The 15,739-nt window shown below is 41.2% G+C and overlaps 1 protein-coding gene across 1 annotated transcript; it reads right to left on the bottom strand.

Moving 5' to 3' along the window:
* Window positions 1–725: 725 nt before the first annotated feature.
* LOC121853378 (cuticle protein 7-like) lies at window positions 726–1,297 on the bottom strand (the record flags this gene model as incomplete). The annotated part of the gene is made up of 2 exons (XM_042347446.1): window positions 726–1,035; window positions 1,205–1,297. Coding segments are annotated over 2 exons (345 nt in total), but the record flags the coding sequence as incomplete, so codon positions are not given.
* Window positions 1,298–15,739: the final 14,442 nt, after the last annotated feature.

The raw sequence follows: 15,739 nt of genomic DNA, 5'->3' as shown, positions 1-15,739 counted from the left end.
CCAGTGAAATTGCCGGTTAGGAATTTCGAGGCCGCCAGAATGTGTGGCGTATTAATGAGGTAGACTGTACTTTCATGTGGAGGCAACTGTGCCTTGGTACAAGATATGATATTTTCTTTCAACAAATTATTCTTACGGGCGACGTCATCAGACGGACACAGTGATGCCTCTATTTAATAAATCAGTTACTTGTTCACAGGTTTAAACACTGTGTTGTTTACTACTTTGGCCGATAAACTGGCTTGGGACATCGAACAGCTTTCAACAAAATCCTCCCACAACTGGTGCCATTAAGTAGGGACATTTGTGTATCCCATTGTAAGAGTTGACGGAGGTGTTGTGTTAAGAGTGACCGGATTTATATTTCATGACATAAAGGAGGTGTAGTGTGATGGGTGTGATTCTTGACATCCATCATCATTTATTTTTTGCAGGTGTGAAAGTGTTCTCTTACACCCCAGGGAGCTACTGAGGTGCTCGGACAGATACACAGTGGAATCTCATAGACATATTGTGTCTCAAGATTGTTTTAGGAATAACCCAGGAAAGAATTCAACCCCTTGGGGAAAAGATGAGTGGAAGAGTTGTAGGAGATGCATGGAGGAGGTGAAGGAGAGAGAAAAGTGTGAAGAAGGGAGAATACATAGTGGCCGAGGAGGGAGGGAGGGGTTGTGGGGATTAGGTGAAGTGTGTGAAGGTCAGATTAATTAAAGGAAACAAAGGTGTCATGTTCATATTTGACTATTAAATAAATAAAATTATAAATAACATTGGAGACTTCATTTAGCCGTAGGCAGGAGCTGGGGTGTAGGAGGGCTGGGCTGCAGGGTACTGAGCCTCACCCTCGTAGGTCACCTCGGCCACGTAGCCGGAGTCGCCGTTGACTGTGTAAGCCACCTTCTGAAGACGACCGTCGGGAAGCAGCACGTAGTAGGAGCCCTGGGTGTCATAGCCGTCACGGGACTCCTGGTGGCCGAAGTCGTTGCCAGAGTAGTCGTCCTTTACGGCGTAGTTGAAGTCGTACTTGGCTGGCTCCTGTAATTGAGAAATGGTATAAATGAACTGTGTAAGAGAATGAATATTTTTTACGGTATGTTTCACCGAAGCTAATGTAATACTGTGTCGATGGTATTGACACATGTTCCTTTATGAATTATTTAAGTAAAGTAATTGTGGTTATGACAGTGGTGAAGGAGGCAGTTACCTCGTAGGCGGGTGCGGGGGTGTAGCTGTAGGAGGGCTGGGAGGGGGCAGCTACAGCCACGGCCACCAGGGCCAGCACGACGGCGGTCTGTGAGAGATGAAATTACCAACATGTCTTACAGGTGTCATTCTATAATGTGCTAAAGAAACTGGTCCACAAATGTGAGAATCGTAGCTGCGGATACAAAGATGTTGAGCGTTTTACAAATATACATTGTTATTTTATTTCCAATAATATTTGACTTCGTTTAATATTTTAATAATATTTCTCAAAGTTATATACCGAATGTGTTTACTTCTTCGGGAAGATTTTGGAATTATGTTGTATTAATTAAATTTGTTATTATAAGTCACATTTCATACTTATTAACAGTTAGTTAATGAATACATATATTGGGCGGTTCTCACCTTAGCAATCATTATAGTGATGTTTGGTTTCGTGGTGCTACTTGACTTGATGCCTGTAGATAAGGATGAAGGGCCTTATATGCTTGCCGGGGTGGCAGTGGCTGCGTGGGCGTGGCCAAGTGAAGAGCAGTTGGGAAAGGTGGGTTGAGGGACACGCCCACAATCTTACCTTGACCTTGGTGCTGGGAGGAAGAGAAAGCAGACGACGTTTATAATATATTATTTACTCAGAATCCAGAAGTCGCAAGTTTTCTTCTTCACTTTACTATTACTATAAAGACGAGGATATATTAAAACCATGCTTGTGATCTTCCTTATAAGTGTTAATGACACACTTCAGTACTCAGGTGATACACACAAGTAACACCGCCACGCTCTCAGCTCGTGACCATGATGTATTTGTTAACTGTGGCAGGATGAACGAAGGTGAGAGAACTTCTCCTTGTGACACACTCAGATATCTGTTGCTGTAAAGTTATTACTGTGCTTCAACAACGAAGGTCTTTATGAGCTTAGCAAGGTTATTGATGCACTAGTCCAACAACATTATGAGATAAACTGCTAGGGGAACATATGGGCACGGGGGTGGAGGAGACTGCAGTGGGAGCGGGTCAACAAAGTGAAAGATTACAGGGAAATAGCGTTAGGAATGATGACAAAACTAAAATAGACGGAATTAAAACCTAAACGCGGCATAGAGAGGACTCAGAACATGACTAACTTAAATGTCGACTACGCGAACAGTAGAAGTATGAGAAACAAAATGGATATTAGGGCCTTGGTATGTGCCGAAAAATTCGATATAATAACATTCACTGAAACATGGATCAACCTAGACTCACGTGAGTTACCGGTCGATTACCAAATTGCGGGTGTTACAAATTGTTCCATACCGATAGGCAGACCAGGAAAGGAGGCGGAGTAGCAATCTATGGTATGTCAGGGATAATCTAAAGTGTGAAATAAATAAGGAAATAAAAATTGAGCAGAATACAGAAACAATTTGGATAGAATTAATCGATGGTAGGGAAAAATTAATCATAGGAGTAAAATATAGACCTCCCAATCTTGATACAGTTAACGAGCGACTTATCTGGAATGAAATGCGCAGGGCTTCCATACACAACAAAGTCTGTATAGTAAGCGATTTTAACCCTGGCCAAATAGATTGGACTGACCTTACGGGTAACTCAGTATCAGAGGATTTCCTCGAAACGATCCAGGACTGTTTCCTAAGTCAACATATAACCGAACCCACCCGGGGAAATAATATACTCGATTTAGTTTTGTCGAACAGAGAAAACCTTATTAGCAATGTCGAGGTAGGGAACGAACTTGCAAACAGCGATCACAAAGAAATTAGATTCCAGTTAGATTTTCAGGTCAGACACAAGGAAAATTCCATTAAAGTCCCAGATTTCAGAAGGGCAAACTTTGATAGTTTAAAGAGGCAGCTGGGAGAGGGGGTGTCGCGCTTGGGCGTGAACCTGACAGATGACACCTACCTGATAACGAGATCTGAGATTGTCGAGTTCCACGACAATTTAAATAATGAGTTACTTAATGCACAAAGGCAGAACATACCATACAAAAAACTCAGATCAGACAACAATGACCCTAAATGGATAAATAATTATTTAAAGAACATTATTGGACAAAGGAAGGCTATAGGTAGAAGGATAAACCGTGGCGAAATTTACCTCCGGGAGTATTATAAGGTATTGGCCGGTAGGGTTAAGACCGAGATAAGAAAAGCAAAGAGGAATAATGAACTGAAGATAGCAAGGGAGGCGAAGACAAACCCCAAAGGATTCTACCAAATGTATCAATCTAAAGCACGAGATAAGATTGGACCAATACAGTCGGATACCGGCGAGCTAACTGATAACGACGGAGAAATATTTTTCAACAGTTTTCACCACCGAAAATTTAAACATGATACCCGAGGCACCGACTCTATTCAGAGAAAGTGAAGAAAACAAATTAAGAGAGATAGTAGTGACTAGTAACCATGTTAATATGCAAATAGACAAACTGAAGCCTAATAAATCACCTGGTCCCGATGAGATATTTGCCAGAGTATTAAAGGAATGTAAGGAAGTGCTTAGTATGCCCTTAGCAAAGTTGTTTAACATGTCCTTAAAAACAGGTGTAGTACCAGAATCCTGGAGGATAGCGAATGTAATACCGATTTTCAAGAAGGGGGATAGATCACTATCCTCTAACTACCGCCCAATCAGTCTAACATCAATAGTAGGCAAATTACTAGAATCAATCATTTCAAACTCTATTCGAAACCACCTGGAGAAGCACAAGTTGATCAAAGATTCCCAACATGGCTTCACAAGAGGGCGTTCATGTCTAACTAATCTATTAACATTCTTTTCATCAGTTTTCGAATCGGTGGACGAGGGGCAAAATTATGATGTGGTATATCTCGACTTTAGTAAAGCGTTCGACAGAGTCCCCCACAAAAGACTAATTAGAAAGGTAGAAGCAAATGGCATCAGAGGTAATATCCTTAAATGGATTAGGGCGTGGTTACGGGACAGGAAACAGCGAGTGAGCATAAACGGCACTAAATGGCATTGGAGCAACGTCACTAGTGGAGTTCCCCAAGGCTCAATACTTGGACCATTATTATTTATTATATACATAAACGATATAGATATCGGCATAGACAGCAACATAAGTAAATTTGCTGATGACACTAAAATAGGACGTGTAATTAAATCTGACAAGGACTCCTGCAAAACTACAGGAAGATCTAAAAAATTTTTCGAATGGTCGGAAAAATGGCAGATGAAATTCAATGCGGACAAATGTAAAGTACTCAGTATAGGAGATGTAAACAGGGAAACCAGTTACCAGATAAACAACGATGCCATTGTGGAATCCGACTGCGAGAGATATTTAGGAGTAATGATAAGTAGGAATCTTAAGCCAAGTAAACAATGTGTTTTTGCTCGTAACAAGGCTAATAAAGTACTTGGGTTCATACAAAGGAGTGTTAGTTACAAGACTAGCGAGGTCATCTTAAAATTAAATCTAGCGCTTGTGAGACCTCACCTGGATTACGTAGTTCAGTTCTGGTCACCGTATTACAGAATGGATATAGAATCCTTGGAAAGAATCCAGAGGAGAATGACAAGATTAATCCCGGGCATTAGGAACCTTGAGTACAGAGACAGGTTAAACAATCTTAATTTGCACTCCCTTGAGAGACGTAGAGTGAGGGGCGACATGATAGAGGTGTATAAATGGAAGACAGGGTTAAACAAAGGGGACATTACAAAGGTACTCAAACTATCCAACCAGGAGCGAACTCGCAACAACGGTTTTAAATTAGACAAATTTAGATTTCAGCATGAAATAGGTAAACACTGGTTTGGAAACAGAGTAGTGGATGAATGGAACAAGTTACCAAATATCATCATTGACTCGAATACGCTGGATAGCTTCAAACACAGGTTGGATGCTTATATGAGCAATAGGGGTTGGGTATAAACGGGACTGCCCAGTATGGGTCAATAGACCCGCTGCAGTTTCCTCCATTCTTATGTTCTTTGTTGTCACAAACCAGTCCATAATTGAGGTTAGCAGAGAAATAGAAAGGTTTGAAGAAGCAACAGGTGCTATATTAAACAAAGATAAAACAAGTATTATGGGCTTGGGTGAGTGGAACAAGAGAGATTTATGGCCTGTGCTGCGGATGAGATCAGCAGAATATTCCAGAATTTTAGGCACTATATATTATGAAGATTACGAACACACTGTTGATATGAATTGGAACAAAATCTTGGAAAATATCAGCATTACTGTAAATTGTTTATCAAAAAGAAAATTATCCTTGTTACCAAAAACCAATTATTGTGAACTCAAAAGTTTTGTCCAAGGTATGGTACCTATCTCGTACATTTGCATCAAATAAAATTCACAGAAAATTGAATCATGTATTTTTAAATACATGTGGAGTGGTATGTACCAGCCAATTAAAAGACAAACTCTGTATTTACCTGTCAAACAAGGTGGTATTGGAGTAGTTAATGTGTTTTGTAAAGCAGCTGCTATATTATGAACAACTTTCATAAAAATTGCTTCAGACCATGAAAAGAGGAAATCTTTAACTCCATATTATACAAGTATAAGGACCAGCTATCTATTAGAAATGAAACCTACGGATAATGTTTCCTACTCGTCTCCACCTTATTATAGTATTGCAATCAATACTCTAAGAAAGTTAGCAAGGCATAATAACTTTCCCAATGTCAAGAATAAAGATGTATACAATATGTTAATGATATGGACAAAACCTGCAGTTGAAGAAAAGTATCCGCTGTTTAAATGGCCTTTTATTTGGGAAAATATTACTTGTAAATATATGGATCCTCACCAGAGAGGCTTCACATATAGGTATATTCGTGAAACTCTACCAACAAATCAGAGACTAAAAATGTTAAACATAAAACAAGATGATAGTTGTGTAAGATGTGGCGAAGTAGAATATCCAATACAGTACATGTATTTTACTTCTGTTTCCATAACAAAGACATAATTAAATGGTTTAAAAATCTCCTGAATACAGTCTGCAATGTCAATAGCAAATTATTTCTACATTTCTTAATGTTTAATATTAACTGTAGTGAAAATAAGGATAAGAATGCAATAATCATGCTAATGTCAGATTATATTTACTGTATGTGGTTAAGTAGGAAAGAAAATTATAATGTTAAGGAGACTATAGCCTTTATTAAAGGCAGGATATATTATAATAAATGAATGATCAAGTGTATTTTAAAAGAAAAGTCATCCAAATATTTCACCTACAAATATGTTAATATGTAATATGTATGCAGTAAATATGTAAATTGTAAAATTTTTAAATAATAAAAAAAAAGTTTATGCCAAATGAATGACTACGAGAACTTGTTTAACGTATAAAGAACACAACAGTTGTATTAGTAGTTAGTTACCTTGTGCTGGTGGTCCCTAAAGACCTGGTGCCATACAGGGTCACCTCCTGACACTGTCTTGACACTAATGACACCTCATGGCACTTGACGACACCTTACTGTACTCCATGACACACATTACACCTTGTAATAAAACAAAGACACTTTACATTTTACACCAATGGCACTTTACGACACTTTAAGAGACTTCACAGCACCTTACGACACTTTTCGACACCGTATGACACTTCTATTTTGCTTGGATATTTTATAACTATTTGTGACCTTATGACACTTTATGACGTTGAAACTATATGGCTTCTTACGGCACTTTAGAACACCGACACTTTAGGACACTTCATGACACTTTAGAATACTTTAGGCCACTGACACTTTACGACAGTTTAATACTTTACGACACTCATTGAAACCTAAAGACACTTTATTACACTTTATAGCACTTTTTCATTATGCACCACATCTTACGACATTACTGTATACGACACTTATTAGATTTAATGACACTTTACCAGAGCTACTGACACTTAAAGGCACTTTATAAAACTGTAGGGATGGTAAAGATTCGTTTTGTGCCATAACAAATATTATTGATAACTAAAATAGGTTTTGCTCACGTATTTTGTCCTGTTATGACCGAATATGACCTTTATTTCCGTGGGTGAGTGATATTTCTGGAGATATTGTATAACCACTTACACTATCAACGACAATGGTTACCCTACAGTGGGCAGGGCGTTGAAGATGAGGGACATTGTGGGGTTAAAACAACAGCAACAAAATACCAAACAACTCTTTGAAAACCTAACCTAACCTAACCTAACCTAACCTAACCTAACCTAACCTGTCCTAACTTATCCTAACTTATCTTGTGTAACCGATGGCGGAGTAGGTGGGTCTATTTATGTTGTTTATGTGTTTCGTCAGTGATGGTGATATTGTTTTCGGTGTTCAGGTGAGGAGGAAACCATAAACTCGTAGGAACACTTACTGATAGACTAAATTTTTGCGCATGCGTAAATGTCCCAAGATACTGGAACTGTGCTCTGATTAGTCAACGTAGATAATGTGACAGTGAAATCAAAGAACAGAATATATGAAAAAATTTAACATCAGGCACGGTGTGTTAAGCCAAGGCACCTATTTCTACTCCTACTACTGTATTCTATCCACTTGTTATCCTTCCACTGAACCTTCTTCACCTCTGTCACTTGGGATTTATGTCCGGATGTAATAGTAAAACTTGGTTTCGTACACAACCAAAAATGTTTATGTTTAGTGAACGTGATGTGAACATGACCAAGACACAACAATAACGACAGATTTAAAGTTCGCAAATCACAACTTCATGGACTTTTATATGTATATTTGTTTCACGTGAGCTTCACATGAACAGATGAGACTGTAGTGGACTTCTCCCCTACAACTGCGTATCCGCATTCCGATGCTACCGTATCCTAGCAACCAAACGAGCGGCGTCACCAGATGTTACCACTTTCCCTAGCAACGAACCAAAGACCGGCGACTTTCTCGGGTTTTCCCAACATGACTCATAGAGGACTCACGGCTGCTGGGTATATTTGCTCTGTCTCTCCATTGAGATTCATTCTAGCCTCTCTTCTACAACACGCAACACCTCCTCCTCCGCCGCTGCCTGGCGGCCCTCGCCTCTCCTCCGCCTGTCTGGTGGTCCTCGCTCCCGCCAGCGAGCATGGCGACCCACCAGCTGTCCTTCTCTGAGCTTCCTCACCAACCAGCTTTCTCATTCTGGTCTCTCTTCTTGAACAAGAAACACCTACTCCAGCAAGCTCCATGCTGTCCAGCTTTCATTCAACCAGGAGGCCAGCAACAGGCAACATCTTCTATAACGAAGCTCCTGCACATCTACCTCCTTCAACACGCTACTCACCGAACGTCTCCACTGAGCAGCTCCTCACCACACGGCACCTCCAGCACCAGACTGTCTATCATATAACTTATATTATACAAGAAAACCACCTTAGAGTTTCCATCCATTCTGAGTGCTAGACAACATTATACCACGAATTCCTACAAATGGTGACTCCCGGAGATTAGCACTCACACAGGATGGAGGAGACACTGATCACGCTCCCAGTCTTCAAGCAGCATAGAAGAATGGCTTATGCACACAGAAGCAGCTCTGTTACTCTAAGCAGACACCAGCTCCTCTTCCTGCCCCAAGCACCACATCCTACCGACCCCAACACACCCGTCCTGCCTCAGACGCCGACCCCGGCCCAGCAGTAACCCCTGACGCGGCCTCTGTTCCTGAGTGCGGACCCACACACCCCTCTTTTCTCCCTCAGGTACTCCCTGCTAATGTCCTGCACCCTCTGCTGTCGTGGACCCAGCTGCTGTCACGAGCCCTAATCCGCTTCTGCCGATGCAGCCCCTGCTCCTGACCCAGGCCCACACACCCCAGCAGGCGCATCTGACGACTCAGTACCTGCCGTGAGGGAAGCACACAACATTCATCGCCTCCACACACCCTCTTTTCTCCCTCAGGTACTCCCTGCTAATGTCCTGCACCCTGCTGCTGTCGTGGACCCAGCTGCTGTCACGAGCCCTTATCCGTTTCTGCTGACGCAGCCCCTGCTCCTGACCCAGGCCCACACACACCCCAGCAGGCGCATCTGACGACCCTGTACCTGTCGTGAGGGAAGCACAACATTCATCGCCTCCACACACCCTTTTTCTCCCTTCTCCCACAGATAGTGTGTATCTAGACAGTTGTATTTCAGCGACCAGGCTCATTCACGCCATCGCCGTTGTCTCACATGAGGCATGCACCGCCCGGTCTGCCTCACATGTGCTAAGCAACTCTACAGACAACAAGTCTCCTACACCACCTGGAGGGAAGGGGGGGTATTGTAGTGGACTTCTCCCCTACAACTGCGTATCCGCATTCCGATGCTACCGTATCCTATCAACCAAACGAGCGGCGTCACCAGATGTTACCACCTTCCCTAGCAACGAACCAAAGACCGTCGACTTTCTCGGTTTTCCCAACATGACTCATAGAGGACTCACGGCTGCTGGGTATATAAGCTCTGTCTCTCCATTGGATTAAAAGTAATCACTACAACAAAACATGGAATCCCAACATCGAGACCAACAGGAGGGACAATAGTAAAAAACTGTGAAGGAGGGATATACAAGTGGACATATCAAGAAAAATCCCTAAGTGAAGATTATGCCTGGTCACTAATTACTACGGACAAACTAAAGATTACGACCAATGACTTTAAAATAGTAGACCCGTCAGAGTTTAGAAGAGTCAGAAGCGGGAAACAGGATGATACGTCTCCACTTCAACAGTTACAATCCAAGTATAAGAAATAATGGACAATAGACAAACAGTAAGAACTTTAAGAATAATACAACACAACGTAAGAAACTGGAAGACCGAGAGAATTAACCTAAGTAATATATATCAAGAAATTGACCCTGACATTATACTAATAAACAGTCACGGTGAGACAGAAAACAACAACATAAAGCTCTTTAACTATTATGTAAACCAAAGAAATAAATCGGGCGAGAAAAATGACGGAGTAGCGATAGCGGTTAAAAGAAACTTAAAATTTAAACTAATTGATGACTTCCAGGATGAATTTCTAGCAATACAAATAAATACAACTCAAGGAGACGTAATTATTGCTACTACTTATCTCCCACCGAGACGACCCTACTTACCTATAGAAGACCTATTAAAATTGGCTAACAATAGTCATCCGATGTACATCTTAGGAGACTTTAACGCCAGACATAGGATTTTTGACAATACAAATAATAACGTCGTGGGAAACGCCCTTAATCAATTAATAAATTTAGGGAAAATCAATCATCTGGGACCTAACTTTCCAACCTGGAGAAATCACAATACACAATCGACACCAGACAAAATTTTTACCAACAACAAAGCCTTTTTCAATTACCATATAATACAGGGACCTCTTACAGGCAGTGACCATCTGCCAATTATACTAACACTGTCAACAAGCCCCATACAGATACCAATAAAAAAGAGACTGAAAATGAGTAAAACAGACTGGGACAGCTTCAAAGACGACTTAAGTAATCACCACTCGATTAACCTACAAGGGAAAACAACAGAAGATATAGACTCAGAAATGGACAGACTGCACTCAGCAATAAAAACATCTATAACCAAACACACTCCTACTTCACACTTTAGAACATTACCCAACAACAGACTACCAGAAGAAGTTAAATTAATCCAGACCTATTACAATGAAATAAACAGGTATATGGAAAGACACGGCAGTAACAGATGGCTATATACGACACAGATAGCACTACAGATAAAATTAAGAGACGCATGTAAGGAAGCAAACAATAAAAAATGGAATGATATTATAATGGCGGCTGACATGACTAAAGACACAAAAACATTTTGGACTTCCATAAACAAGATGATGGGGCACAACAAGCAAAAAACACCATACATTAAAGACCAAAATGGAACAAAATTGCACGAGGAAAATGAACAAGAGTCAGCATTCAAAAGGGAATGGGTAAAAGTTTTTAAAATATCAGATGAGGAAAATGAAGATTTTGATAGTGAACACGAAGAAAGGATAGAAGAAGAAATGGGAAGACATATACATAGAATCACCCCAAGGCAATATATAGACTATAACTTATTACCTAATAATCAAATAATAACCATGGGAGAAATGATGCACTGTCTGAGGAAATTTAAGGAAAAAGCCCCTGGGCTCACAGGTATTACACGAAATATGATCATGAATCTACCTGAAAACATTTTAAATACACATTAAACATTTATAACGCATGCTTAATAACTGGTTACTTTCCAGACAAACTAAAATATGCTAAAATGATATTTATTCCTAAGGAGGGTAAGGACAATAAGGAAATATTAAACTACAGGCCAATATCTTTATTAGAAATTACCGGGAAACTATTGGAAAAAATATTAAATTCAAGACTTATAGCCTTTTTAACACAACATGGGAAAACTAACAACAGACAACATGGATTTATGCCCAATAGAAATACCCTAACTGCAATAGCTACAATAACGGAAATAATTGCAATAGAAAAAAGCAAGGGTAACCAGATCAATATAATTTTAAGGGATGTTTCTAAGGCTTTTGATAAAGTTTGGCATTTAGGCTTGAAATATAAAATATTAAAACTGGGACTTAACGAATACTTGCTAAGAATATTGTGTAACTATTTAGATGATAGGAGAGCACAAATTCAAATTGGAAACTTTTTAGGAACTATGTTTAATCTTGAGAGTGGAGTACCTCAAGGAGGATGCCTTTCTCCAACACTATATACAATTTATACTTCAGACACACCTCAACCTACCCCCTTTAGCGAATATGTAATGTTTGCTGATGATATTACTCAAATAGTATCATACCCAGGAAAATCAACTCAATTTATGGCACTCTACACGGTAAGAGCGATAAAACACATAAATGATTTTGAGAAAAAATGGAAAATCAGGACAAATAAGAACAAATTCAAGATAATACCAATAGCCAAGATTAAAACAAGTCCAGTAATAGTCGACCAGGAACTATACCCATACGACACTGAAGGCAGGATGCTTGGATTAAAACTAACAAAAAGAGGATATATAACATACTTAAAAGATAAAGAACGACAGGCAAGAATAAGATTATCAAAAATAAAACGCTTTAAGAACCTTAGCATTAATAACAAAAGAAAGATTTATATTGCCCTTGTCAAATCAATTATGGACTACCCACCCATCCCATTGAACACCCTTAGTAAAACGTGCATTAAAAGGTTACAAACAGTACAAAATATAGCCCTCAGATTTATATATAACATAAAATATACAGACCACATCAATAATGAACAGCTACACAAGAGAGCAAACCTCTTAGCAATCAATGTAGATATACACAACAAAGCTGTAAATATTTGGAAAAAAGTGACTGAACTTAACACAGAAACATATCAAAACTGGATAAATAATATAGACAACGAAGAATTCCAAGAACACAGTTGGTTTAAATCAGCCAGGAAGAAAGTAATTGAACCATCTCCTGCCCCAATATACATATAAAACATTAATAGAGAGAATAAAAGATGAGAGTGACCTACCAGCTCCACAAGAACCTGGCAGGCCTCTCCATACAGTGTACCTTTAGACTAACATAACTAATATTTAACATTTAACATTTAACATTTAACATTGAACTAACATCTTAGTAAAAAAAAAAAAATAAATAAATAAAAATGTGACTACCCTCCCAGCTACACAAGGACCTGGGCGGGCTCACTAACTCCATAAATATTAATAATATTAATAATAATAATGTGATTACCCTCCCAGCTATATCAGCCAGGAAGAAGTAATTGAACCACCTCCTGCCTCAACATACACATTTCTACATAAAACATTACTAGAGGAATAAAGATGAGAGTGACCAACCAGCTCCACTAAGAACCTGGCAGGCCTCTCCATACAGTGTACCTTTAGACTAACACAACTAACACTTAACTAACACCTCAAAAAAAAAAAAATGTGACTACCCTCCCAGTTACACAAGGACCTGGGCGGGCTCACTAACTCCAACAATAACAAATAATAATAATAAGCAGCATTATATAAATAAACCAATATTAATACAAAGGTCTGACGACCCAAGGGAGCAGAACAAAGAAAAAACACCATAAAGAAAGATGAAGCGATCTGGTTGAGCCCAGATTCTTTCTACTCCTACTGTATTTCAGTTTCACCACTTTTCCTTCAACTCCTAATAATCTTCTTTCACCTCTTAACTAAAGACTTCGTATCGTATCGTATCGATCTCTCTCTTTCTACCCACACCAACTAGCCAGCAACACCTCCTCCGCCTGCCTGGTGGTCCTCGCTCCTGCCGGCTAGCATGGCGACCCACAAGCTGGTCCTCCTCTGAGCATCCTCACCAACCAGCTCTCTCTACATCACGCTTGTAACCATGCTGCCTTCCCAGCACCAAGCTACATTGTACATCCAATACAACATGTATATAGAGAGCACATTGTGAGTTTCCTTTCTCCATTCCATCCTGAGTGCGAACCAAACATCTTGAACCCCACAAATGGTGACTCCCGGAGATGCGCACTCACACAGGATGGAGGAGAAACTGATCACGCTCCCAGTCTTCAAGCTACATGGAAGACTGGCTTATCCACCCAGAAGCAGCTCTCATCGGCTCTACAGCTACTGTCTCTACACCGCAGGTCAGACACCCTAGAGCAGCTCTGCTACTCTAAGCAGACAGTCGCTCCTCTTCCGACCCCAGCACACCCGTCCTGCCTCAGACGCCGACCCCGGCCCAGCAGTAACCCCTGCCGCCCCTGATGCGGCCTCTGTTCCTGAGTGCGGACCCACACACCCCTCTTTTCTCCCTCAGGTACTCCCTGCTAATGTCCTGCACCCTGCTGCTGTCGTGGACCCAGCTGCTGTCACGAGCCCTCATCCGCTTCTGCTGACGCAGCCCCTGCTCCTGACCCAGGCCCACACACCCCAGCAGGCGCATCTGACGACTCTGTACCTGCCGTGAGGGAAGCACAACATTCATCGCCTCCACACACTCTTATTCTCCCTCTCTACTCCCACAGATATTGTGTATCTAGACAGTTGTCCCCAGCGACCGGCTCATCCACGCCATTGCCGTTGTCTCACATGAGGCATGCACCGCCCGTTCTGCCTCACATGTGCTATGCAACCCTGCAGACAACAAGTCTCCTACACCGCCTGGAGGGAAGGAGGGAGTATTGGAGTGGAATTCTCCCCTACAAACGCTGTTTGTCGTTGCCTAGCCGACCCCACCAATTCCCCAGTGTATGCCTCGTGGTCTAGGTCAACCAGCGCCGCCATACATCACGGAGCGGGGGTCAACTGCTAAGCCACGCCTATCCCCGCTATTTAAGACCTGACCTCGTGGTGATCTCTCTCTGACTGCTGGACCCGGAGCTGCGAAGACCTGCCTCTTTTGCTGCATGTTTGAGCAGTCTGCAACTTTGTTGTGATAGGACACTCAATCCTAGTGATTGTACTTACTCAACATAGTGACGGTGTAATTACCATCACAGATTGTACGGAAAATTCCAACTTCTGGAAAACAAATATTTGGGCTCCCCAAATTTTGACTACTACCCGTGCGTCTACGTCCTGGATTGGCCAATCAGTGGTGCCCCACGGTGGCGTGATACATGCACGTTTACTGCGGTGCTCTGATTGGCTAACCGAACGTGGCGTGGTAGGTAGGCTGTTTCTACTCTCTAAGTCCTCTTCTTTCCTTTTTTCATCCCCCTCATGCACTCCGTTCTTTGAACGGGAGGCGGGACTTAGCGATACGGTCGATCCGGCAAGGGAACCTGTGATAGTGCAGGGCACCCCTTGTCCGGGGGTCACCGGTAGGTGGCAACTTTCTTAGACATAACTATAGTCACAGGTAACCTGGGTGCAGAACCCTACGAGCCCGACGCCCGTCCAAGAGGGGGGGGCGGGGTCACTGCTCCCAGGCAGGAGCCCTGTGTTATAGGTAGGATTAGATGTAATCAAGAAGATGACAACAAGCATTAGAATAAAACATAGAGATAAGGGACACTCTATTGGAAGGGGAAAAGTGGCAGAAATCACTTACAACAAACTGCAAGTCCCACTAAATAGAATATTCAGCACCAATGAAGGTTTTAAAGTAATCTGTAAAGATGACTTTGATTCAGATAAAATCCTTTCAAAAGAAGCAAGAGACATATTTTACAATGAAGGCCTTGTTGTTGTCATGCCACCAGAACAAAAAGCAAAAAGATCAGTTTTCGTTCGTCAAGTCGACCAAGAGATCGGGAGGAAGACATCGGAAGACCTGAAAGATGAACTGGAACGACAAAACAGGTGGATGAAGATTGAAGAAGTCATTAAGATAAAAGACTATACTCACGTTTTTAAGATTACTTTTGAAGAAGTGTCAATGGCTGAGAAAGTTTTACAACAGGGCTTTCTAATATTCAACATGTCAGTCACACCACATCAAATAAAGAAGGAGACATTCATCAGTCTGCAAACTTGCTTCTCCTGCTACAAATATGAAGAACACACAACGAGAGACTGTCCG

Source organism: Homarus americanus, unplaced genomic scaffold, assembly GCF_018991925.1.
Source record: "Homarus americanus isolate GMGI-L3 unplaced genomic scaffold, GMGI_Hamer_2.0 scaffold33947, whole genome shotgun sequence".
NCBI classification, from domain to species: Eukaryota; Metazoa; Arthropoda; class Malacostraca; order Decapoda; family Nephropidae; genus Homarus; species Homarus americanus.
The sequence above is the reverse complement of the archived record's forward strand: the minus strand, read 5'-3'. Positions and strand labels throughout refer to the sequence as shown.